Here is a 26,457-nt window from a genome sequence, read left to right on the forward strand (position 1 = left end):
ATCTTGCCTTAGCCATTGACTCCACATGATACCACAGCAACCCTTGCCTTCAATCTCTTTTTCAAAGAATCGTAATCAAATCACCACTATCATCACCCCCGGAAAGAGTGCTTGCTAATGGACTGCTCTGTTAATGTCTTCATAATCTTTGTGATTTCCCAATCCCTAATTCCTTTTCCAGGCTAACATGCTTCCAAATGTGTTGTCTCCTCCATTAGAATTGAAGTTTTTTGAGGGTAGGGACTATTAAACTTTTTCATATTTGCATCTTGAATTCTTAGCATAATGTGCTTTTCATTCATTTATTCATTCATTTGTTCCTTTATGCATGCACACATGCATGCATTCATTTATTCATTCATTCAAAGGATCAATGTGTCAAAGAAAAAATATTAATACTGTCAGGAATTAGTCTGCCACCAGTCTGCCAGAAAAAAATTATTTAATTTTAGAGTAACCTAATTCTAAGTCATTTCTGACGTGTTCAGTCTAGTTGGCAGAGCTTTTTCTTGTCCTTTGATATGACTCTGCCCCAAGTCAATTTTTAAGTTATATTAAAAGGAATCTAAGATAGAAAATCAAGATATATAACAATATATTCTGGGTTAGCATATGATAAATATACTCTTCTCTCTCTCTCTCTCTCTCTCCCTCATTTTGAAACCTTATGATTGAAGAATCAATAGGGTTCCTTCTTCAGATCTATATTTCTTCAATGAAGAAACTACTTTTCTACCTTCTTCTCATCTCTTCCTTTCTTTCAGAGTCAGAGAAAGGAGATTGTCTTTAGAAAGATCCACACAGAGGGATGGGAAAAGTCAATGATTTTATCTGGACAAGAGGTACTCTATAAAATTTATCACCTTAATTTATCACCTAGTTAAATAATATAACATTTGTAGAGTGTCACCATAACACTGACACACAATAGGCACTTAGTAAATTTGTGTTCCCTTCTCCTTTTCACTAATAAAAATATTTTTCATTCAGATCTATCTCACCCTCAAACTGAGAAATGAGGAAAGAGTTTTTTTATTATGCTGAAGAAATTATTACCATATTTTCAGAATTGCAAATTAGAGGGGATTTTTTATTTTTTACAAAGCAATGGGGTTAAGTGATTTGTCCAAGATCACACAGCTAAGTATTAAGTATCTGAGGTCAGATTTGAACCCAAGTACTCTTGACTCCAGGGTCAGTATTCTATCTACTGAACTACCTAGCTGCCCCTAAATTAGAGTTTTTTTTAAAATTTGCTTCCATAATAGAACCATAGATTTAAAATCAAAAGAAAACTTAGAAGGGCACTGAGTCCTTATTTTTATATATGAGGAAAAATGAGGCATGAAAGAGATTAAGTGACTTTACCAGAATTACACGACTAGTAAGTGTCCAAGGAAGGATTTGAACCCAGGCCTTGCTCAATACAAATCTTATACTGTCTCCATCACAATTTAGGAGAGATAAGATGGTAGGAGAGCTGTAAAAAGACTGGAATCTGCACTCAGAGAAGAAAATTTCAGTATTCATGATGAGTTTTGGAGTTAGGTTCTTAGGTCCTACCTTCCTAATTGGTAGCTGAGGTAAAGAAGTCACCAAGGTCGTTGGGGTTGAGTTTGACCTATGTAGTCACAATGCTAAAGGATCATCATTGGAAATATTGAAGTTTATTATAGTTGAGATGGAAAAGAAGACTATGAAATAGTTACTAAACTCATTGAGGAAGGCAGGAAAGTATCGTAGAAGCATAGACATTAAAAGGGATACGTTCTGAGTATGATTAAGGGGGAAGGTCTGAAAATTGTAAAGATCAACAAAGAATATTGTGGCTCTTCCTCTTGGATGGGGAGGTTCAGGGATGGGGGACAGTGAGGGACACTGTGGCCAATATTGAAGAATCATTGTCTTTGGAAGAAGAAAACCAGTGCCAGAAGTTGAAGGGACTATAAAAGGGAATGGGAAACTGAACTTTTGATTAGGAATTCTAGAAGGCAGAGTGAAATCCAAGGAAGGATAAAGACTGGGGTCAAGCTGAGATGATCTGGAGAGGACTGAGGTTGGAAGGATGGGTAGCAGATGAAAAGGGTTTTCTTCTCCAGAAAGGAAAACTGAATCACAATTGGAAGAGCCAGAGGGATGAATCCGGCAGCCACAGGAGAGAGGGAATTACCCAGTCCTGAGAAGCTTATAGAGTAAATCATCCCTGAGGTACTAATTAGGCAGTTGGTGTGAAGAAGCCTGGGCCAGCAGTGTCTCCCAGTTGGATTCTTCATAGCTAATTGCATGGGGACAGGGAAGGCCAGGCAGAGAATGGGAAGAGAGAGAAACCGAAAGCTGCGGTTTCTGTCCTGCAATCTGTCACAGGATGCCTTGTCCACCCTGCCTCTGTTGCGTCTCTCACATGAATCCCTTCCTATCTACTCACATAGACACCAGCCTAGTTCAGACCATTCTCCCTTTCGATTGGGCTATTGTAGTGGTTTCCTTGGTCTCCCTGCCTCTGAGCTCTGCCCTCTCCAATGCAATCCCCTCCACATGACTGCCGAAGTGATATCACAAGCTAGACCATGTCTATCCCACACTCAAAGAATTCTAGGGCTCCCTATTACCTAGAGAGAGTCAAATCCAAATTCCTCTGGCATTTTAAACCTTTCTCATCCTGGCCCAACCTGCCTTCCCAGCCTCATTATACTCTTCACTCCACTTTATGTATATCCCAGCCAAGCCAAACTGGCTTTCCTTCTCCCCCCACCCCCACTTCTTTCTACATTCCATCTCTGGTCTCTGAAGTACACTCCTAAAATCTCTTGAAATCCCTTATTTACTTCAAAGCTCAATCCATGGGATGCTTTTTCCATGAGACCCCTCCAGATTTCATCAGATGCTAGGGATTCCCTCTCCAAGGTTACTTTGTCTTTATTTCCACATATATTTAATAATGATATGAATACTAAAGTTGACCCTGACCTGCCATTTACTCTGATAGAATAGAAGCATTTTGAGGGCAAAGTCTGGTTTTGTTTTTGCCTTTGTTTAAGTTCCCAATGACCCAGTTGGATGGTGCAGTGAATAAAGTCGGGTCAGGAGTCAAGAAAACTCATCTTCCTGAGTTCAAATCCAGGAAAGTCACTTAGCCCTGTTGCCTCAGTTTCCTAAAGAAGGAAATAACAAACCACTCCAGTATGTTTACTCAAAAAACCCCAAATGGGGTCACAGGAGTTGAACACAAAAGAACAATAACAAAGTCCCCAGCCCTTAGCACCAGGTCTAGCAGGTAGAAGCTGCTTAATTGATTGACTGATAGGGGTTTTTTTTCCTTTTTTTGAATTCTATTTTATTTTTTTTCCAAATACATGCAAAGATAGTTTTCAACATTCATCTTTTTTGTAAGCTTTAGAGATCTACATTTTTTTACCACCCTTCCTTCCCTCCTTCCTTGCCATGGCAGCAATTAATCTGATACAGGTTATAAGTGTATAATCATATTTAAAATATTTTCATATTTTGATTGATTGAATGCTAAAGGTGAAGGAAGCCTCTGCTGAAAGGAAGAGTTCCCCAGTTGAGTTTTAATTTAAATATTTATCATTTCACTCTGATATGCAAAGCAAGAAAGATATCTGATAGATGATATTGGTATTCAAATAGCTATTTTATAGGACTTTATGGCTTAAATCCTTATAAATATGAATAATAATATAATTACATTACTTGATTTCACATTGCTTATTTCTATGGAGTTGAATCCAATTAACATGCTTTGCATTATTACAACTTTCAATAGTGTGATTCTGCATATTTGGGATCACATCATTGGATTCCTTATTCCCACTAATGGGGACCTAATTATATGTGAGAAGGGTTATAAAATAGAAAAGAAAGCAACAGTGGAATTTCAGGAAATTTGACCTTCAGTGATACTGAAAAGAAATGACTTCTGGACCTTGATGGATGAACACCGAATCATGAAGGTAGATATGATTCAATGAGGCAGCAAGATGCCACTCTATGAGACAGGGGTCCTTAACCTGTTTTGTGTCATGGAATCCAATGGCAAGCTAATGAAGCCTGTGAATCTCTTCTCAGATTAATGTCTTTTCTTTTTTTTAAGTTATAGTCAAAATAAATCCTAAATTTCAGTCAGAGATTAATGAAAATAAAGATAATCTATATTGATTTTGATAGTAATATAGAGAAAAATATTTCCTACCCAGGTTCTAAGAGCCACAACAAGTAGGTCTACAAGCCAAAGAAAGTTACTCATTCTTTTAAAATGGTGGGGGCAGCTAGGTGGCCCAGTGGATAGAGCACTGGCCCTGGAGTCAGGAGGACCTGAGTTCAAATTTGACTTCATACACTTAATAATTGCCTAACTGTATGACCTTGGACAAGTCACTTAACCCTATTGCCTTGAAAAAAAACCAAAAAAAATTTAAAACAGTAAAAAGATGACCAATGTCACACCACCATATTGTATATCTTTATGTGTCATTTATGTGTCATTTTTTTTCCTCCTTCTGCCTACCAACGTGCTCATCTCCTTGACCCTATTCCCAAGGACCCCTTGAGGGTCCTTTAACCTGGACCTCAGGTTAAAGGATGCCTGTTATAAAAGTTTTCAGGGGCAGCTAGGTTGCACAGTGGATAGAGTACTGGCCTTGGAGTCAGGAGGACCTGAGTTCAAATCTGACCTCACCCAGGCCCTAGCTATGTGGCTGTGTGGCTGTGGGTAAGCCACTTAACCCCACTGCCATGCAAAAACCTAAAAAAAAAAAATGATTTCTCCTGGAGGCTGATTAAAGGCCAGATTACAAAAGCAGTAGCTAAATGGGGTTTCTGCTTATCATCAAGGAGAATGGTCCTTCTCATCAGCATCAATTGGCACAGGAGGTATTTCCCATTTTGATAGCTTTGTATTAAATAGATTTAAAAGCTATTCAAATCTTTGACCCTTGGGGAGAAAACTTCCTTTTATTCTTTGTAAATCTAAGTATGTCTTTCTGTACTGTTCCTTCTGTGCAAGCTACTTTTATCATTCTGAGATCTGGGCCAGTGATCCAATTCTGGTTATATTATCCTTATCTTATGGAAAGAGAATCTCTCTGGTTAAGTCTACATTAGCCACAACAACAAAAATATTTTATAGCTATTTCATAGATTATTAATAATCATCGTATTTTATTATATAATTTGAATGTTTACAAAATCCTTTACAAATTTATCATTTTGTTCTCACAACAAATCTTTGACCAAGGTGCTATTATTATTCCTGTTTATAGATGAGAGAATTGAGGCACAGAGAAGTGACTTGCCTAGAGTCACACAATGAATAAAGCTCTGAGGCTCCATTTATACCAAGTCTTCCTGTGTTTAAGTCCATCCTTCTATCTAGTCATTTAGCTCTCACTGTTTCTAGTCAAGGGCAGGAGACCTCAGGGACCATCTTGAGCTAGCTCAGGTTCCTTGAGGAAAAGGCAATGACAAGACAGACTCCACTAGTAAGCAAGCGATAGATATGTTTCCAGGGCTCCCCTGCCCCTCCAATTCTACATTAGAGACTAGTAACCAAGAAAGAAAACATTCCCTCAAATATAATTCAAGGGAGATGCAGGGTTAAGGGCAGTGTTTTTTAAGAAAGAGAGATGAACACATTGGTAGGCAGAGGGGGGAAGATATATCAAGTTAAGAAATGCAAAATGGTGGTGGTGACAGTGTTCACCCTACCTTCCTTTGACAAGGTAGACAGTTCACCAGATAATTAGAGCAGCAGACCAGATACAGATAATCAGGTTAATAAAAGATCCATAAATACAAGGGGAAAAATCTCAAGTCCTCTTCTCATTTTGCATGCTAGGATCTAATAAAAAAAAAGGAAAATTCACCAACTTTCTTTTCTAAAATGATTAGTAAACTAAGACCCCAAACCAACCTTACTGAAACGACTTCTCCCAGGGCTTCTCTGGATAATAAGCTTCCAGTAAAAAAAGACATGTCGGGGAAAAGACAAATAAGTTTTAATATATCTAGATAGTCATTAGGTAACCAGGTATTTTTATCAGATAAAGTAGCAACCTGATAAGTAAGCATAACATGAAGCAATTAGTCTCCTGGTGTGCAAGTTTCTGATGATGAAAGCTTCATGAGGATTAAGTACAAATATGTATGTATATTTTAAACATCTCTATTCATTTCCCATAAGAAAAGAAGCCACATATCTTTCTAAGTTGTATCAGTTTAGTAACACCCTCAATTTTTGTACAGATTTAAAAAAAAAGAAATATCCCTGATCCTCCCTATGGCTTATCTGTCAGTCAACAAATGGAGGTAACCTGCTTCAACATCACAGGTGGAATTATAGCAAGAATCAATGATTGGTCCAGGATGAGAATTCCACATTAAACCACTGGCATCGTTTCACGTACACTCCCAGAAATCAGAAATGGCCATAGGGAGCAATTAAGTTGTGGTTTGCCTTTGGATAAAAGAGTCGGTATGGATTAATGGATTCAGGAATGAGTAGCCTACCTGAGGCTAGTGTACCACTCCTAATGGATGGCAAGTTAGCCATTTCTCTGAAAAGGGGTTAGAAGATGTAAGAACTCAGAAAACAGATATAAGAAGATGATGCTATGGATACCAAATCAACAGAACACATTTTTAAAAAAAGAATCACAGAATCTCAGGGTCAGAAGGGACCTAAGTCAACACCAGTGAGAATGCACCTCTTTAATTCAGCCCAGCTGTGATTTTTTCAGGTGTCAAAGTAACTTGTCCTGTAGTCAAGGGAACAAATCATCCATTGGCTATGTCAAATAAAACCCCTAAAGTGAATTAGGAGAAGATATTGATGGTCATTACTTTTTTTGTGAGGCAGTTGGGATTAAATGACTTGCCCAGGGTCACACAGCTATTAAGTGTTAAGTTTAGTCTGAGGTCTCAAAGGAGAGTCCTTCTGAATCTAGGACAGTGCTCTAGCCACTGTGCCTGAATAACAGCTTTGTACTAATTAATTCAATGATAACCATTCTTAATCCAATCTATGTTCATATCTCTAAACCTCATATCCATAACTAAAATCAGCTCACTATCAAATTTATGAAATAAGTCAACTTCAATAACCGTTGTTACTCCACCTAGCTGTCCCTGTTACTCACTACTTTAAGTAGACTCTTCAAGGATTGAAGAGTCCTGTTCTGGCAAGACTCATTTCCAGAAGTAATGACCAACATTTCCTCCACAAAGTTCAAGTCAAAATAATATAATTGATGGGTTATATCAACCCTTGCTTGGAGGTCAGGTTGTCTCAGGTGCTGGGTTAGTTCAGTGATGGACCAAGTCATCCAGGATGCTCCTCACTGACCTTGGCTACTGTAGTGATGAGCAGAATCATTCATGGGCTCTTATTCTTGGATTTTAGGCAGCTCTTCGAGTCTTTTGAAACTCATATTCTGTTTCTGATACTCATTCTCTGAATATCAGAAAAGAATAAACTCAACAGAGACAAAAAAGAAGCACAATAGTAATGCATGCAAGAAAACATGGTGACTATATAGGGGAGAGGTTCCTCAATCAGACTACTCATGGAAGCTTCCTCTTTACTCAAAAGCCGTCAGGGAAGAGAGAGATTTCACCTGCTCATACTTTTTGCATGCATATTCATTTCCAGCTAGACAGTTGATTAAAAAACTTTTTGCCATCATGAAGTAAGCTGCCAGGAAACAGAGAATACCTGCATAGGCTCCAGAAACAGGCTCACCAATCCTTCTCATGGGTTGATACCAGAAGGAGCCTACAACACACGATCCAATGATCCTCGTGTTGCATTTACAACTATTCCTATTAAATTTCATTTAATTAAAAGTGTCTTAAGTATCACATAATTTCACTGTCTCTAATGTTTTCTTTCTTCCTTATGGATCTGTTTTTTTCTCTCATTACTTTCAATTTTCATCTATGCATATCATGGAAACACATAAAAACTGTATCAGATTGCCTTCTGTTGGGGAAGGGGGAAATTGTAAAATTATTAACCTTGCAAAAATGATTGATAGAAATTACTATTGTATGTAATTGGAAAACAAATAAAATATTTACATAATTAAAAAATAAATTTCATTTGATTTAATCTGGTCTTCTGTTCTATTCTATCAAGATCTTTTTAGATTCTGACTTAGTCATCCAGTGTGTTAATTAGCCATACCTCCCAGGCTTGTATCATCTGCAAATCTGCTAAAGATGCCAGCTTGATCTAGGTCTGATAAAAATGTTAATGAGCACAGGGGCAAGCAGAGCTCTCCACTGGAAATCTCTTTCCAAAGTGTCATCAAATCACTCTGGTTCTTCTTGGGGGTCTTTATCATTCAACCAGTTCCAAAGGTCATCTAATCATATTATCCCTTGTTCACATTTCTTTCTTTTCCATAAGGATACAAGACTCCCCAACAGTGGGATTGAATGTTCATTTCTCTGCCCATACCTCCTTACATAGCTCTCCTTATAATCAATGATATGTTCTTAGGAAATGACCATGGTCAGAGATACAGTATGTAGTCATGGAACAAAGTAATGACAACTGGTTCAATCAAGACCATATATCTTCAGTGTCATTAAAACCAGGGACTAACCATGTGAATCAACCAGACACAAATGGATAAATCAAGAGATGACTTCATACAAACTGAATAATGCAGATATCTCTAATATTCATTTGTGGTGATGATCTTTGTTTCAGGGCTTTTTTCCCATCTCGATAATTAAATAATAAGGATCCAACATTCACAAAGGTCAAATCATTTTTGTCAGGTTATAGGAATGATTTTTGGTTGGTCATTCATCACCTTATTTCTGCTAACAATTAAATCTTGACACAAATATAGAAAATCATGAGTTAATTTGTTACTTCTAGTCATAAAAATGCAATTATTCTCATCTCAGCCACAGAAATTCATTTTCCATAGATCCATACTACATAAAAAATATTGACAGCTGCTAAAGATTTCTTATACTTTGAATATGGTCAAGAAATATATTCTGTAGGGCTAAGGGCAAGATCAAACCTTCCTTTAGTGTTTGAAAAGCAATACACCAGAAAGGACATTAATAGCTTAAGCCAGAATTTTAATTTTAGAAAATGGAGTGAACTACTGAGAAATTCCATTAAAAACTTCATCATTATGCTTAGTGACTGAGATGGGAAAGGGAACAATTATTTACTGGCATAAGGTATGGTCAAGGTCACATCAGTTTTTCCCTGAAAGCTCCTCTTGCAATGGCACTCTTTGCAATTTTTAGGGCTGAATTCTTCAAAATGTCCTTATCTATTTTTGTAAATTTGCTTATAATTATCATTAAAACAGCATCTTATTTATTTGAATTCAAGTTAAGTCGATAAGAATGTATTGTTCATCTATATTGTTTTCAGTGATGAGAATACAAAGAGAGGCATATACATGGTTCCTGTCCTCAGGGGCTCATATTCTATTGAAGGGAAAGGGAGGCAAGAAAAGGAAAGGGAAGAGAAGGAAAGGAGAAAGGAAAGAAAGAGAAAAGGAGAGGAAGGGAGGGAAAAGAAGACCCTTTAGTAAGCACCTACTATGCTCCAAACACTGTCAAACACTTTATAAATATTATCTCATTTAATAGGGAAGGTAATCTACACAAACTATGTACAATAGAGAATAAATTAAGGCTAATATGAGACTGAAATCTTCATCACCACTCCTAAATATACTAGTCCTATATAACTTTTCTCCCTTAATCACTAAGGAGAACTAGAAAAGGCTTTTGCAGACCTGTGGAGTCTGAATGCAGACCAAAGCATACTATTTTTCATTTTTAAATTTTATTTTACCATATTTTATATTTTATCATACAATATCCTATTATCATAGCTTTTCTCTTTTCTTCTGGTTCTTCTTTCACAACATGACTAATATGGAAATATGTTTAACATGGCTGTATATGTGTAACCTTTATCAGATTATTCACTGTCATGGGGAGGGAGGCAGGGAAGGGAGGGAGGGAGAAAAGTGTGGACATCAAAATCTTACAAAAATGAATGTTGAAAACTATCTTTAAATGTAATTAGAGTAAAATAAAGAAAAATTTGAAAAGTATTCATAGAAAAAAAGAAGAAAAGGCTTTTGCAGTTGGTGGGACCTTAGCTGGGATGTGAAGAAGCCAGGAAAGCCAGGAAACAAAGCAAAAGAGGGAGAGTGTTACAGGGATGGGGAACAGCAAATAGAAATGTACAATATCAAGAGATGGAGTGCTTTGTACAAGTCTGAAAGAGCTTTAATGGTCCCCAAGAGAAAGAAGGGGGGAAAAAGATTTTATAATGAATTCTATTTTTAGTCCATTGAAAACAAAACAAAACAAGGCTTCTAATTCTTTGTATTTTCCTCAATTTTCAGTTTTTCCAGATTTGGTCAAAGCCATCCCAGTGAGTATCCATGTGAATATCATCCTCTTCTCAACAATTCTTATCGTGTTGACAATGGCAGGGACAGCCTTTTTCATGTATAATGCTTTTGGCAAACCCTATGAAACTCTTCTTGGCCCACTTGGATTGTATCTCTGGAGCTTTATTTCATGTAAGTACTGCATTCTGGGTTCATAGACAAATCTGCCTTTCTCCTTTCCATGAAAAGGCAAGCTTCATTTAAAGATGTGATGCTGTGTTCAAGGCTGTGATGAGATGATGTTTGTCCTTTGTTCTGGAAGAAGATTGTGACATCAGGGCGGTGATGCCATGACAAGCTCATGAATTGGATTTGAATGAGGGGGGGCTGTGCTAAGTCATCAGTCTCATTTTCTTCTCTAGAATCATCTGGGTCCAATGACCATCTATGAAATAGGACAACTGGAGATAACCCCTAGATGTGAGTCAGTCAGGATTAAGTGACTCCCCCAAGGTGACACAACTAGTCAGTGTCAAGTGCTGAAGTCAGGTTTGAACTCAGGTCCTCCTGATTCGAGGCTGGGTGCTCTATCTACTACACCACCTAGCTGCCCTATTCACGGCTAATTACTTTGGCTAAGTTCATACTAGATATACCTTGGTAATCCCAAACTCAGAACCTGGATATTAGTTTTTATCAATCTACAATCAGTCATCTTTATTGAATATGTGCCCTACAATGACTTAGGCACTTTGACTTAGAAAGATCAAGGAACCTCAGGAGACCTGGGTTTCAAACCGTGACTAGTTGAGAAAGTCATGGAATCATAGAATCCCAGAGCACAGAACTAGAGATCTAGTGCAGAAGGGACCTCTCATGTGAGTCCCCCTTATACCTATGCCTAGAAAATGCTCCCTCTTCTGCTTCTTGGAATCCTTGAGACCCCTCAACACTTGAGTAAAATGCTATCGGTGCTTGAAGCTCAGACAGTTAGGGGACATGAGCTCAGGAGTTGAAGAAAGGCTTAAAATCCAATCTTGTCTCAGTCACTTAGTAGTTGTGGGTACCTGGGCAAGTCTCTTCAATATCATCAGGCTTAATGCTCACATCTGTACAGTGGGGAATAATGGTGCCATCTATGACTCCTAGTTTTGTGTGCTCAAAGGATTTGACATGGGTAAAGTGCCTTGGAATCCTGAAAGGGTCCTAGAAATCCTAGCTCCTAGGATTATCATACAACTCTAGCCGGCATGAAGGCTCTCCTGATTCCCCTAGGGGCTGGTGCACTTCCTCTGCAAACTGCTTTCCTTTCATATTTTGTGTGTGTGTGTGTGTGTGTGTGTGTGTGTGTGTGTATTCCATATATATTTATTCAAGAAAGGGTCTCTGGGAAGCCCCGGACCTAATCCCAGAAAAGAGAACAAAAAGGAATCAGACCAACTAGACAAGATAGTGTCAGGTCAAGAGATCCCTAGGCGAGGTAGGGATTAGTCCCTGCAGTGAATCAGAAAGGAACATTCCGCGGGATGAAGATTATAAGCAGGAAACAGAACTGAAGAGGAAGAGAATCCAGGAAAATGGACTACTGTTTGTAAAAATATTTAGCACAGAGGCTGGCACATATCAAGCATATTAATAAATGTTTCCTTTCTTCTCTCTTTCCTTCCTTCCTTTCACTTTCTTTCTTCTTTCCTTCCTATCTTCCTTCCTCTTTCCTTTCCTTTCCTTCCTTCCTCTTTTCTTCTTTCATCCCTTCCTTCTTCCTTCCTTTCTTCTTTCCTTTTCTTCTTTCCCTTCTTCCTTCCTTTCCTTCCTTCCTTCCCTTCCCGCCTTTCTTCTTTCATTCATTCATTCATTCATTCCTTCTTTCCTTTCTTCCTTCTTCTTTCTTTCCTTCCCTTCCTATCTTCCTTCCTCTTTCCTTTCCTTTCCTTCCTTCCTCTTTTCTTCTTTCATTCATTCCTTCTTCCTTCCTTTCTTCTTTCCTTTTCTTCTTTCCCTTCTTCCTTCCTTTCCTTCCTTCCTTCCCTTCCTGCCTTTCTTCTTTCATTCATTCATTCATTCATTCTTTCCTTTCTTCCTTCTTCTTTCCCTTCTTCTTTCTTTCCTTCCCTTCTTCCTTCTTTTCTTCCCTTCTTCCTTTAATTCCTCCCTCCCTCTTCTCTTCCTCCCTCCCTCCATTTTTTCCATTGAGATCAGTCACTGAGGTCTCAAGGTTTGGAAGCAGACTCAATGGGTGTAATCTTCTTGGGTGACATTTAATGGCCCTAGAGGCCCGCAAAGTGCTTTCCCTACCTGGACTCATGGGATGGTCAGGGAGCTCTGGGTCACCAGAGGAGGAGGAGCCGAGGCAGACAGAGGGGAAGGGGCTTGTACAGGGTCACCCAAACCTCTAGGTGTCAGAGAAAAGCTTCAAGTTCAGGTTTTCCTGACTCCCAAAGGCCAGGGTCCCTCTACCATGAACACACATGCACATGTATGCTTACAAACATATCCATGAACGTGCACACACAGGCACCAACAAGTTGGTAAGAAAACTCTCCAAATTTTCCGGTTGAGGCTGCTCTGTGAGAAGGTGGCCCTCTGCGAGCAATGAATTCAGATGAATATTCATGAGCAGAGGAGATGATCCTCCAGACAGCCCCTGCTGTTCATAATCATCATCATCATCACATTTGAGATCCCTGATGCTTTGTGCCACCCCATGGGGTGCCCGCGATCCCAGAATTCACAGTCGGGGGTGGGGCACAAGCTCTGTGTCTCCCTGCCTAGCCCTAGGAAGAGCTCTGTCCTGGACTCCCAAGTCTGGGTCAGCTGGGGGCCCTTTCCTGGTGGGGGCTGCCGGGCCAGGGTGGGGAAGGGGTACTCCATGGATGAAGGATTTTTCAAGGCCTAATATCTACAGAAAGATGCCTAGCAGTCCCCAGAAGACCACAGTCTGGGGCTGCTGATTTTCATTCCAAGGCTAAACTCCCCAGTGGGCAGGGAGGAGTTAATTCCTTTTGTACAAGACCATACTCTATTAAAAGCTTGATAAATACATTTTCATAATGATATGAAATTCAGATATTCAGACCATGTAGGATATGACATGAAAGACAGAAGAATCTAGTTTACCTCATTACATTTATGATGGCGCCTTTGTGCATGATATATAGCAATATTGAGATAGAGATAGAGAGAGAGAGAGAGAGAGAGAGAGAGAGAGAGAGAGATAGAGATAGAGACAGAGATAGAGAGAGAGATAGAGATAGAGAGAGATAGAAATAGAGATAGAGAGAGAGATAGAGATGATAGAGATAGAGATAGAGATAGAAATAGAAATGATTAGAGATAGAAATAGAGATAGACAGAGATAGAGAGAGATAGAAATAGAGATAGAGAGACAGAGATAGAGATGATAGAGATAGAGATAGAAATAGAAATAGAAATGATTAGAGATAGAAATAGAGATAGACAGAGATAGAGATGGAGAGAGATAGAAATAGAGATAGAGAGACAGAGATAGAGATGATAGAGATAGAGATAGAGACAGAGACAGAGATAGAGACAGAGATAAAGATAGAGATAGAGATAAAGATAGAGACAGAGAGAGATGATAGAGATAGAGATGATAGAGATAGAGATAGAAATAGAAATGATTAGAGATAGAAATAGAGATAGAGAGAGAGATAGAGACAGAGACAGAGAGAGATGATAGAGATAGAGATAGATAGAAATAGAGATAGAGAAACAGAGATAGAGATGATAGAGATAGAGATAGATAGAGATAGAGACAGAGATATAGAGAGATAAAGATAGAGACAGAGATAGAGAGAGATGATAGAGATAGAAATAGAGATAGAGAGACAGAGATAGAGATGATAGAGATAGAGATAGAGACAGAGACAGAGACAGAGATAGAGATAGAGACAGAGACAGAGATAGAGAGAGAGATAAAGATAGAGACAGAGACAGAGAGAGATGATAGAGATAGAGATAGAAATAGAAATAGAAATGATTAGAGATAAAGATAGAGACAGAGATAGAGAGAGATGATAGAGATAGAGATAGAAATAGAAATAGAAATGATTAGAGATAGAGATAAAGATAGAGACAGAGATAGAGAGAGATGATAGAGATAGAGATAGAAATAGAGATAGAGAGACAGAGATAGAGATGATAGAGATAGAGACAGAGACAGAGATAGAGACAGAGACAGAGACAGAGATAGAGATAGAGAGAGATAAAGATAGAGACAGAGACAGAGAGAGATGATAGAGATAGAGATGATAGAGATAGAGATAGAAATAGAAATAGAAATGATTAGAGATAGAGACAGAGATAGAGAGAGATGATAGAGATAGAGATAGAAATAGAGATAGAGAGACAGAGATAGAGATGATAGAGATAGAGATGATAGAGATAGAGATAGAAATAGAAATGATTAGAGATAGAAATAGAGATAGACAGATAGAGATAGAGAGAGAGAGACAGAGACAGACAGAGAGAGATGATAGAGATAGAGATAGAGACAAAGATAGAGAGAGAGATAGAGAGATGATAGAGATAGAGAGAGATAGAAATAGAGATAGAGAGACAGAGATAGAGATGATAGAGGTAGAGATGATAGAGATAGAGATAGAAATAGAAATTATTAAAGATAGAAATAGAGATAGACAGAGATAGAGAGAGACAGAGACAGAGAGAGATGATAGAGATAGAGAGAGATAGAAATAGAGATAGAGAAACAGAGATAGAGATGATAGAGATAGAGATAGAGACAGAGAAAGAGACAGAGAGAGATAGAGACAGAGACAGAGAGAGATGATAGAGATAGAGAGAGATAGAAATAGAGACAGAGTGAGATGATAGAGATAGATAGAAATAGAGATAGAGAGACAGAGATAGAGATGATAGAGATAGAGATGATAGAGATAGAGATAGAAATAGAAATGATTAGAGATAGAAATAGATAGACAGAGAGATAGAGACAGAGACAGAGATAGAGAGACAGAGATGATAGAGATAGAGATAGAGATAGAGAAAGAGACAGAGACAGAGATAGAGAGAGATAGAGATAGAGAGAGATAGAAATTGAGATAGAGAGACAGAGATAGAGATAGAAATAGAAATTATTAGAGATAGAAAGAGATAGAGAGAGAGACAGAGACAGAGAGAGATGAGAGAGAGAGATAGAAATGGAGATAGAGAGACAGAGATAGAGACGATAGAGATAGAGAAAGAGACAGAGACAGAGACAGAGATAGAGATAGAGACAGAGACTGAGATAGCGAGAGATAGAGAGAGAGATAGAGACAGAGACAGAGATGATAGAGATAGAGATAGAGATACACACACAGACACACACACACTTACACATCCATATATACACACACTTACACATCTAGACCCACACACATGCAAACAAACATATGAGAGGCAGTGTAGTCTGGTGGATAGAGAGGCCATCTTCACATCAGGAAGAGCTGGGTTCAAGCCCAGCCTGTGGCAAATATGACAATAATACCCCAAACAAGTCATTATTATTTTAATACCCCAAGTAACTCTGAAAGATCAAGTCTTTTCTGTCGCTGTTGGTGTTGTTGAGTACTGCCCAACTTGGGAATTTGGCAAAGATACAGGAATTGTTTGCCATTTCCGTCTTCAGTTGAGGAGGGACTTGCCCAGGCTCACACAGCTAATGTCTGAGGTTGGATTTGACCTCAGATCTCCCTGATTCCAGAACTGGCACTCTGTTCACTACCCCACCTAAGACCAAGTCTTAGAGACAACTACTTCAGAAAAAATGCCCAACTTTATTTTCGTCTCCCCTCTCTTCATCTAGAGGCATCTAGAGAAAAATGAAGAGTGTGGTGAACTTGGATAAAGAAGCGTTGAGTTTGGAGTCTACCTCAGATACTTCCTAGCTGTTACCTGAGTAAATCACTTAACTTCTCACAGCCTCTGTTTCCTCATCTGCAAAATGCGGACAATAATACTTCCTCCCCAGAATCAAATGAAATAAAAAATGAGATAAAATATTCGCAAACCTTAAAGCAACATATAAATGCTAGTTGCCATCATCATCATCATCATCATCATCAGTGGCAGCAGCAGCAGCAGCAAAAGCAGCTTGGACAGCTTCCTTCTCACCCTGAGAAATTTCCATTCTCCTTCAGGAAAAGCCTCCAGCTTTGCTCCACTTTGTTGTCATTCTATCCTCACCGGTCACCTTTGCCTCGGCACAGTATCCCATTCCTCCTGGTTCAGCCCTTGTAGCTTGTGTGGGTCTAGATGTGTAAGTGTGTATATATGGATGTGTCATTTTTCTTGGATGGGGTGTATCAGCCTACTTCCTAATGGCCTCACTCACCATCCTCAGTTTTCCAAACCAAAGAGCCCCTTCCAATCCCCTTTGTGTGCTGTCTGTTCCATTAGATGGTAAATGGGGGTTTTTTCCTGTCTGTGTGTGTGTATTTCCACTGTTTAGTGCTTAATAAATATTTCACTCATTCATTCAGGCCTTCCAGACTCCAGGCTCTATCCATTGCAATACCTTGCTGCCCCAATTCATTCATTCATTCAAACTTTCAGTAATGGTGGAGTTCTGAATGGGTGGAATGAATTTCCTACACCTAAAAAAACAAAGGTTCGGTCAAATAAACAACCCAAGCTCTTCCTAAAATATTTTTTCAGGATAATAAAAGAGCCAGGATGATTTTACAATCTCTGGTCCTCTCTCTAATAATGCTGGCCCCAACCCCTTTTTTGTAGTCTCACTCAATGAATTGCTATGGCCAATGAATCCATCCCTGGATTCTATATATGCAGAGATAAACCCTTCTAAACTACAGCAGTTACCACATTACCTAGCACAAGAAGGTATTTTTTGCATGTTATTTCATTTTTTCAATTAATAAGCATTTATTTTCTCTCTACTCTGATTACGCCATCTCAAATTTGAAAGGGGGGGGAAGGAAAACAAAACCCTTGTAATAAATATGCACAGTCAAATTCAACAAATGCTCATGATGTTCATGTCCAAGATGTGGATCTCCATCCCCCATCTTGAGTCCATCATCTCTCTCAATCAGGAGGCGAATAGTATTGCATAGTAAACTTTATGAAATACTTGGTGATTGACTACCTGATCGTCTTCAGTTGACATACATCCCAAACCCACACTCAAAGCCATTCCAAGGTGGTATGAGAGCTGTCAGGGCTTTCATTGAATTATATAGATAAAAAGGAATTATCACCTTCACCTTCACACCACAATTACCAACAGAATAGGACTTCAGTGGGAGGTAACATATTCAAACTTTTTAAGATGTTGGCAGCTATACTTGGGATCAGGGAGAGAGAGTGGTTTCATTAGTATAATCAGCTCCTCACATATCAGTAACTCATCTGTAATTTATATTAAAATAGTGCTGAAGATGGGGGGAGGGGAACTCCTAGAGCTTCCTGACTATAGGACTGATCGTCTATCCACTATCCCAAGCTGGAAAAATATAGTGTTAAAATGATAAGGTTCGGGGTCAGGAGGCAACATTATTTGGGATACTTTTTATTGGATCTATTTGACTGATGATAATGGTGGTGGTGACAGTGATAATGGTGATGAGGATGATCATGGTGATGATGATGGCAAGGATTGTGGTGATGATGATAATGATGGTGATGATCATGGTAATGATGTGACAATGATTGTGGTGATGATAATGATGACGATAGCAATAGCTAGCATTTATAAAGCACCTTACACATTTCTCACTTGATTCCCATTTTACAGCACTAAAACAGGAAAAAAAAATAGAAGCAGAGAGAGGTTAATTAACATGCCTAGGGTAATCCAACTAGTAAATGACTAAGAATAAATTTGAACACAGGACTTTCTGATTCCACATCCAGCCTTCTATCCCCTGCAACAGCTGGCTACCTCCTAACTTTAATTCTGATAATATTAGTCAAATGCCTACCATTCATAATCTGTTTTTCCTCAAAAGGAATTCCCTAAAATATGAAATCACAGGTATAGTGTTCCCTCCTCTCAAATAAACATAAGATACACATGTATTTGTGTATATACTGATAAAGATATATATATATATATCTTTATATAGATAGATGTATGCATTTGTACATATATAGAGAGATTTATCTATTATTTGTATCTATATTATCTATGTCTATCTATTAATTCATTCATCTATCTACCTACCTACCCCTATGTATATTTATACCAACATACACCCACATGTCAGGTATCTGTGGCAGATCTTCCAAGGCTGGCCCGCTATCCATTCCACTACCCAGGATTCTCCAGAAAGACCTTAAAGTCCATTGATGTCAGGTTTTCCTCTCAATGAGGCAGACAAAACAAATATCATCATCCATTTTCAGAAAAGTAGAAAAATCTCAGAGAGGCTACTTAATTTGCCCAGGGTCACACAACTAATACAAGTAAGGGCTGAAATTTGAACTGAAGTCTCCTGACTCCCCCTCCAAAGGTCTTGGATTTTTCCTCTAATACCACATTGCCTTCACATATAAGATAGGGGAGTCTCTGGGGAAGAGGGGAAACTCTATGTATCTATATATAATAAACTACACAAAGTAAGTTAAACAAATGTGATCCCTATCATCCTTTAAAAATAGATGCTATTGGGGCGGCTAGGTGGTGTAGTGGATAAAGCACCGGCCTTGGAGTCAGGAGTACCTGGGTTCAAATCCGGTCTCAGACACTTAATAATTACCTAGCTGTGTGGCCTTGGGCAAGCCACTTAAACCCCATTTGTCTTGCAAAAGCCTAAAAAGCACCAAAACCAAAAATAGATGCTATTGACATTTGTATAAATAATTTTGAATATGCCACAAAATATAATTAAGCAACAAAAAGACAAGATAATAAGGCATTTTAAAAGAAAGCTCACCTTTAATGTGAGGTTTGCTGCCTGTCTTCCTAGACACCTATTTTGGTGTTTCAAGAGACAAATTGCATCTTATTTTCCTCTTGGGCCTTCCTTGAGAGGGTGAATAACAGGAGGCCTGGGGAGCTTGGCAGACAAGGAAAGCCAGCGCCTGGAGAATAGAGAGCAATATGAGAGAAGATTGATTAAAATTGGACAAAGTCACAAACAAAGAACAGCCCAGAGTCCTCCTTGCTGAGAGAAAGCATATAGCAGAAGAGATGGGAAGCCCTTCAGCCTGAAGTGAGGTCTTGAAGGTGAGGAGAAGGGATTTTATGCTTGGGTATGAGACCCAATTACAGGACGAGAGACCAATAGTTCCAGGCTATGGATGCTGGACTTCAGATCATTTTCTTCCAGTCATCTGTTGAAGAGACGGGATTAGATAATTCCCAGGATCCCCTTTTCTTGCATGCTTAGTTAACTTTTTATGGGACTTAATGGAAGGCCAGTCACAAAGAAAGCCTCCTGCTAAATCTTTTCAGTCTTGTGTCACAGGTTTCCCCATTCATCTGTTTAACCAAACCGGACCAGTGAGTCACTCTCCCCCAACTCAACTTGCCATCTCCCCCAGCCCAGGGGACACTCCCTCTTTTTTTTTTTTTTTAGGTTTTTGCAAGGCAACTGGGGTTAAGTGGCTTGCCCAAGGCCACACAGCTAGGTAATTATTAAGTGTCTGAGACCGGATTTGAACCCAGGTACTCCTGACTCCAAGGCCGGTGCTTTATCCACTACGCCACCTAGCCGCCCCACACTCCCTCTTCCTTTCTACTGGTCAAGTCTTCTCCAAGCCCTCTCAGGTGTTGCCTCCTCAATGAAATCTTTCCTGATTGCTAAAACTGAAAGTATTCTTTACCCTACTCAGCTTTTCCTAGGGTCCTTTGTAGCTCATCTTTATTCTGAGAGAAATTAAGATTATTGACTATTACATTAATAACTATTATTAATTTGTGATCTATCTTCTTTCCTCCTGTTTTTGCTAAGACCCCAGTCCTGAAAAAGTCTGTCAGTTTTTGAAGGGTGTCAATGAGCAATCCATTCACCACAATTCCTATCAAACATGTCCTTGTGCCACCTAGCTCTCCCCTTCTTCATTTTTAAATAATATTTTATTTTCCCCAATGACACATTTGAATCACACAGGATATTTTTGGACTGTGTTTAAAAATTTGTAAAGCCCTTTACATACATAATCCCTTTTGGGCCTCTAAGTAACCCCTTGAAGTTAAAATTTCCCCATTTTACAAAAGATGAAACTTCAAGTCAGAAAAAGTTATTGATACTAATAACGATTTAGTAATTTGAGCTTTGCAAAGCACTTATTTGATTATCACAACAACCTTGGGAGGAAGGTACTATTATTAACCTCCTTATTCAAATGAGGAAACTGAGGCTGAGAGTCATATCCTACTCTCTGTTACCCCCTTTGGGGGTTTTCTTGGCAAACATACTGGAGTGATTTGCCATTTCCTTCTCCAGCTCATTTTAAAGATGAAGAAACTGAAGTAAACAGAGTTAAGTAACTTGCTAGGGTCACATAGAAAAATTTGTTCTTCCATTTTTATATCCCTGTCACCTGGTCTATGGCCTTTTACATTATAGGATTTAACAAATTATTTTTTAACTTAAATTGAATTATGTACATGTTTATCATCATTACCCCATATTGTTTTCTATCATAATTACAAAAAGCTCACCCTTCCCCATCCACAGGCGCAACGTTAATTTTTCCTCCTCTGTACACTATTTGTATGACTGAATGTTTTCCAGTAAAATCAGACCCCATATTTTTTCTGACAGTTTTATCCATTTAGAAAAATTGCTTTTTAATCTAACCATCTTCGGCAGAAGCTCTTTCCCCTTCCTGATTCCAAGGGATAGCGGCTGCTTTGATTCAAATATATCTGCCCAAGCTCTTCATTTCCTAAACAAAAATAAGACTCAAATCCATTGGTCTTACTCGCTGACCATAGCTTTCCTGGGAACCCACAGCCAAGGCCCCTGCCATCCTCTCCCTGTTTTTGCAGAGTACAAAGAAATGAATCTCTTTTTCTCTCCTTTTTCCGTTGCTCATTGTCTGCATGTGTCGATATGGCAGCCATCAATCATTCGAAATGAAGCCCCATGAGAAGATCACATCTTCCATTTTTGGAATTCTCTGTTGACTACATAATCTTCAGTGACTGATTTTTCAAGAGATTTTTGCATAATTTGAGAGAAAATCAGAGCTCACCACAGGCAGATATTTCTTTCTCCAGCCAAGACATTCATCTTGGCAAGGAGGAAATTTCAAAGGCAAGAGACAAGGATGCTGAATTGGAGTCGGGAAAGACCTAGGATTGCATTTTGCCTCTGACCCCGATGGGATGATGATGATCAAAATGATCCTTCATTACGCATTTCAGAAATAAATGAAGCAGAGGGCAGCTAGGTGGCTCGGTGGATAGAGTGCCGGTCCTGGACTCAGAAGTACCTGAGTTCAAATCCAGTCTCAGACACTTAGTAATTACCTAGCTGTGTGGCCTTGGGCAAGTCACTTAACCCCATTTGCCTTGCAAAAAAACCTAAAAAAAAAAAGAAATGAAGCAGACTTGGATAGCATCTTTGGTCATGTATCCAGAGTTTCACAAGAGATCTCCTCCCTTTTCCAGGCCCACAACGATGGAGACCCACCTGACTCCCAATTTCCTCCATCTTCAGGGATCTGAGGGTAGGACCACCCACAGGATTCTTAACTATTTCCCCAGACAGTTGAAAAACTCGGAAATGCTGTAGGTGGCAACTAAATCGGTCACCACCAACTCAAACCTGCTTTTTTTTTTTTAAGACACCAGAACAGGAGTTTCCAATTCTAGATTTTTGAACAATTGCCAGATGAGCAGGACGTACATCTTGTTCCTGCCGATCGGTACAAGGGCTCAGTGAACACCTGCTGAGAGCTTCCTTCAGTACAAGATGATCAACTATAGATGGGGAGCAGAATGTTCCATATCCTGTGAGCTCTGGTCAAGATGTTTGTTGATTGTTTTTACTAAAATGTTTGTCCTCTTTCTTTTCAAATTTTTTTATAAGGGAAAGACTCCTTGAGTATGGAAGGATATACTTAGAAAGAAATGTGTAAAATGTGTAGTAGAAGAAAGAAGCAACAATAAAATACATTAAAAGGAGATAGAAAATGGATATGGATGTTGTTTTTTACAGTTGGGTAGTATTATCAGTAGAGTATTCAACCTCGATTCAGGAGGACCTGAGTTCAGATCCAGCCTCAGTTTCTTAAGAACTGTGTGTCTAAGAAATCCCTGCCAGTCTCAGTTTCCTCATCTGTAAAATGAGGATGATAATAATACCTACCTCCCAGGGCTGTTGGGAGGATCTTATGAGTGTCCCTTGCAAACCTTAAAGTGCCGTACAAATACTAGTGATGATAAGAATGATGATGATGATGATGTGACCTGAAGGAAGCATGACAATGTCCCATGGCAACATCAAATCTAATAGAATTCACTGGGATGACCCTACATCCAGATGTGACCCAGGGCAGTGCCTGGGCTCCTAAAAATGGATAAATATTGATTTCCCAAGTGGCAACCCCATAATTCAGCAATCCCTGGCAGTTTCTTATGATAGAAAGAACTGGAAATGTAGTCAGACTCTGGATTCAAATTCTAACCTCAACCTGTGTGAGTTATGGTAAGTTCCTTAAAAGTCTCTGAGCCCCAGCTTCTTTCTATGAAAAATGATGGAGTTTGACCTGGTGATCCCCGAGACACAGCTCTTTCTCTAATTCAGGCTTCAAAGCATGACAGACCCAGACAGCAAAAGATGTACTCTGCTAGGGAAGGGCCTTCAATCTAGATATATCAATCAGGATACCCTGAATTTTATGAAGAGCAAGAATCAACTTTTCTGAAGTGGTGACTTGGTGTTTAGGGGAGAGAGAAGGAATGTTTTTATCCTTTACTACTACATTTGTCCATGGATATTTCTCTGCCACTGTAGATGAGTTTGTGCCACCTTTGATACCTCTGCCCTTACTCTAAGCCTTACTAAGCAAGACTGGCAAAGAAAGGGGGGAGAAAAAGCCAAATCTCAGCTAATAGGTATTTTCTCTCTGTTTCCCATATCTAAACTTAATCTCTTTTACCAAGTCCATGATTGTATATATCAAATAAAGTCTTACATAATCTATTTATTAACTTTATATAAGTGACCAATATATGTATATATCTATATCTATATATACACCTGTCTCCATCAGAATCTAAACTCACTGCAAGTATGGATTACTTCATTCTTTGCACTTGGATCTTTAGTGCCTAGGACACTGATATTGAATGAATATTTTGATTTGGATTGATAAATGCATATTGAGGTGAGACTCAATGTAGAATTAGGGATAAATAGGGCGTATGACCTCTATTTTTCCCCAGTCCATTAGAATCCAAACTTTTTAATACATCCCCCTTTTCCAAGACCTTGAATGAACTAATGGTCAGATCACAGAATCACCAAATTTCAGAGTTGGAAGAAACATTTGTAGCCCTTCAATTTAATTCATACATAAAAAATTCCTTTATTTGATAACATACCTGACAAATGTTTATCTGCCCTTTGCTCAAAGGGTGCATGGAGGCCTATTCCACTTAGCCTCTCCTCACCCATTGCTCCTTGTCTGCCATCTGGGGTCAATCACAATTAGCTTAATTCCTCTTCCAAGTGACAGGTCTTCAAATACTTTTGGGAAATTCTTCATACTACCTACCCCACACCTACACCCTAGGCTTCTACAGGCTCAACATCCTCAGTTCCATCAACAGATGCCCCTTTAGCATGAATCTGAGGCCTTTAATCATCCTGGCTGACTCCTTGGTATCTCTCCAGCTATTGTTAGGACAGAAACAGAAAGAGGAAGGACATTGTCTCTTGTACTCAGTGCCTCCATCTTTCCATCATATCTGAGAAGAATGAATTTGGGGGAAAAAACTTTGATTCTCAAGACATCAAAAACAATTCTGATTTTAGTTCAAAGCATAGTCTCAACATAGAGATATTTCCCTTAACAAAACTTCATTTTTGAAAGAGTTAGCAACTTGAAAAGAAAACCAATCTTGAATTTTCTTTACAAGTGCTCAAAGAAACACCAAGATTTCACATCCTTATAGAAATGTATCTTCACTGCATGGCCCAAAGAAGACATTTGTGGAATAAAAAGTAATGGTAATTTTTTTTCAGCAATCTTCAAGGGAAAATGCAAGATGAAGGTTCCCATTGTTATTGCTAGTTGTAATTTTAATGCAGGGAGAACTCTGGCTTTCAGGACAAAACATAAAATGGTTAAGCCATTTTTACAAGGAATTATACAACTCTACTCCAAAGAAATGGGAATTTTCAAAGGGGGAAATGGGTTGCCTAAAGAGGTGGTGGGGTTCTCCACCCCCTACCATTTTAACTGTCTTCAAGCAGAAGCCAAATGCAAGGGATGAGAAAACTCATTTAGGTATTAGTTGGATTAATTGGTTACTGAGGGATCCAACTCTTAAGGTTTTGTGAGTCTATGATTCAAGGAAATTTTTTGTTTGATTATCTTATTTTTAAATATTGTGATTAAGTAAATAGGTAAAGTATGGTAAAGTAACATTTGTTTTTGGCAGTTTTCCTTCTCTAGGCCCTCCTGCTATCCTGTATTTTCAGACAAAAGGAAGGAAGGAAGGAAGGAAGGAAGGAAGGAAGGAAGGAAGGAAGGAAGGAAGGGAGGGAGGGAGGGAGGGAGGGAGGGGGAAAATGAAAGACAAAAGGCAGAAAAAGGAAAGGTGAGAGAGAGAGAGAGAGAGAGAGAGAGAGAGAGAGAGAGAGAGAGAGATACAGAGAACCCTCATAGAAAATATGCATAACCAAGAGAAACTATTGCCTTCATTAGACATATCCACAAGTCTATGTATCTTGTGAGTCACATCAATTATCTCTTTCAGGAAATGGGAAACAGACTTTATTTCTGGTCTTCTAGAAACTGGATTGATCAATGTTCTATGGTCTTCCTAAATTTCGTTTTCTTTATAATGTTGTTTGCTTTGCACAAATTGTTTTTAGTTCTGCTCACTTAACTCTGCATTAGTTCATACATGTCTTACCAACTTCCTCTGAAATGGTTCATTTTGTCATTTCTTAGGACAAAACAATATTCTATTTCATTCATATGCTGTAATTTGTTTAGCCATTCCCCAACAAGTGGCACGCTCAGTATTCAAATTTGTTGCTCCTTTGGAAAGAGCTACTATAAATGTTTTTTGTATACACAGGTCCTTTTCTTTTTCTTGACTCTTTTCAGGGTAAAGGGCTACTAGTGGTATTGCTGGATCAAAGGGATAACAGTGACTTTTTGTTCATCATTCCAAATAAAACAAATATTTCTTAATTTTTACTCTCCTTCCCTCCTCATTCCTCTTAGCCCTGGCCAGCCACCAGGATTGGTAAGTGTTTGCTCACCTCAACATCTTTTTCCTTTTTTTTTTAACTGAAATTTTATTTTATTTTTCCAATTACATGCAATGTTAGTTTTTCAACATTCATCCATTTGCAAATTTATGAGTTCCAAGTTTTCTGCCACCCTCCCCCTTCCTTCCCCTGTCCCCATGACAGAGAACAGTCTTATTAAAGTTTTACATGTGTGTTCATGTTTACATATTAGTCATATTGTGAAAGAGGAATTAGAACTAAGGGGAAAGAAAAAACTTTGAGAAAGAAAGGAAAAACATAAAAAATATTTTAAAATAGGTGAACATAATATGCTTTCCTTTGCAATCAGACACTGGTTTTCCTCCCCAGGTGTAGATGGCATTATTCATAGCAGGTCTCTCAGAATTGTCCTTGATCTCTGAATTGCTAAGAGGAGCTGCATCCATCACAGTTGATCATGTACCAATGTTGTTGTTTGGTGTGCAATATTCTCCTGGTCCTGCTCCCTTCACTCAGCAGAAACAAGTCTTTCCAGGCTTCTCTACTCATAATTGCTTATTGAACAATAGTACTCTATAACATTTATATACCACAACTTACTTAGCCATTCCACAATTGATGGGCATCCCCTCGATTTCCAATTCTTTGCC

General features: G+C 38.7%; 2 protein-coding genes across 2 annotated transcripts in view; one reads left to right on the forward strand and one right to left on the reverse strand.

The window, feature by feature from the left end:
* MED12L (mediator complex subunit 12L) overlaps positions 1-26,457 on the reverse strand; it is a 581,984-nt gene that overhangs the window by 507,726 nt on the left and 47,801 nt on the right. The window contains exon 2 of the mRNA XM_074191044.1: positions 19,319-19,466. The gene's annotated coding sequence lies outside the window, so the exon portion shown is untranslated. The remainder of the gene's footprint in view (positions 1-19,318; positions 19,467-26,457) is intronic.
* The window catches only part of CLRN1 (clarin 1), a 49,048-nt gene that overhangs the window by 20,821 nt on the left and 1,770 nt on the right, over positions 1-26,457 (forward strand). Inside the window, exon 2 of the mRNA XM_074191067.1 lies at positions 10,413-10,592. Coding sequence (XP_074047168.1) covers positions 10,413-10,592 — 180 coding nt within the window. The remainder of the gene's footprint in view (positions 1-10,412; positions 10,593-26,457) is intronic.

This window comes from Macrotis lagotis, chromosome 6 (genome assembly GCF_037893015.1).
Source record: "Macrotis lagotis isolate mMagLag1 chromosome 6, bilby.v1.9.chrom.fasta, whole genome shotgun sequence".
Taxonomy (NCBI): domain Eukaryota; kingdom Metazoa; phylum Chordata; class Mammalia; order Peramelemorphia; family Peramelidae; genus Macrotis; species Macrotis lagotis.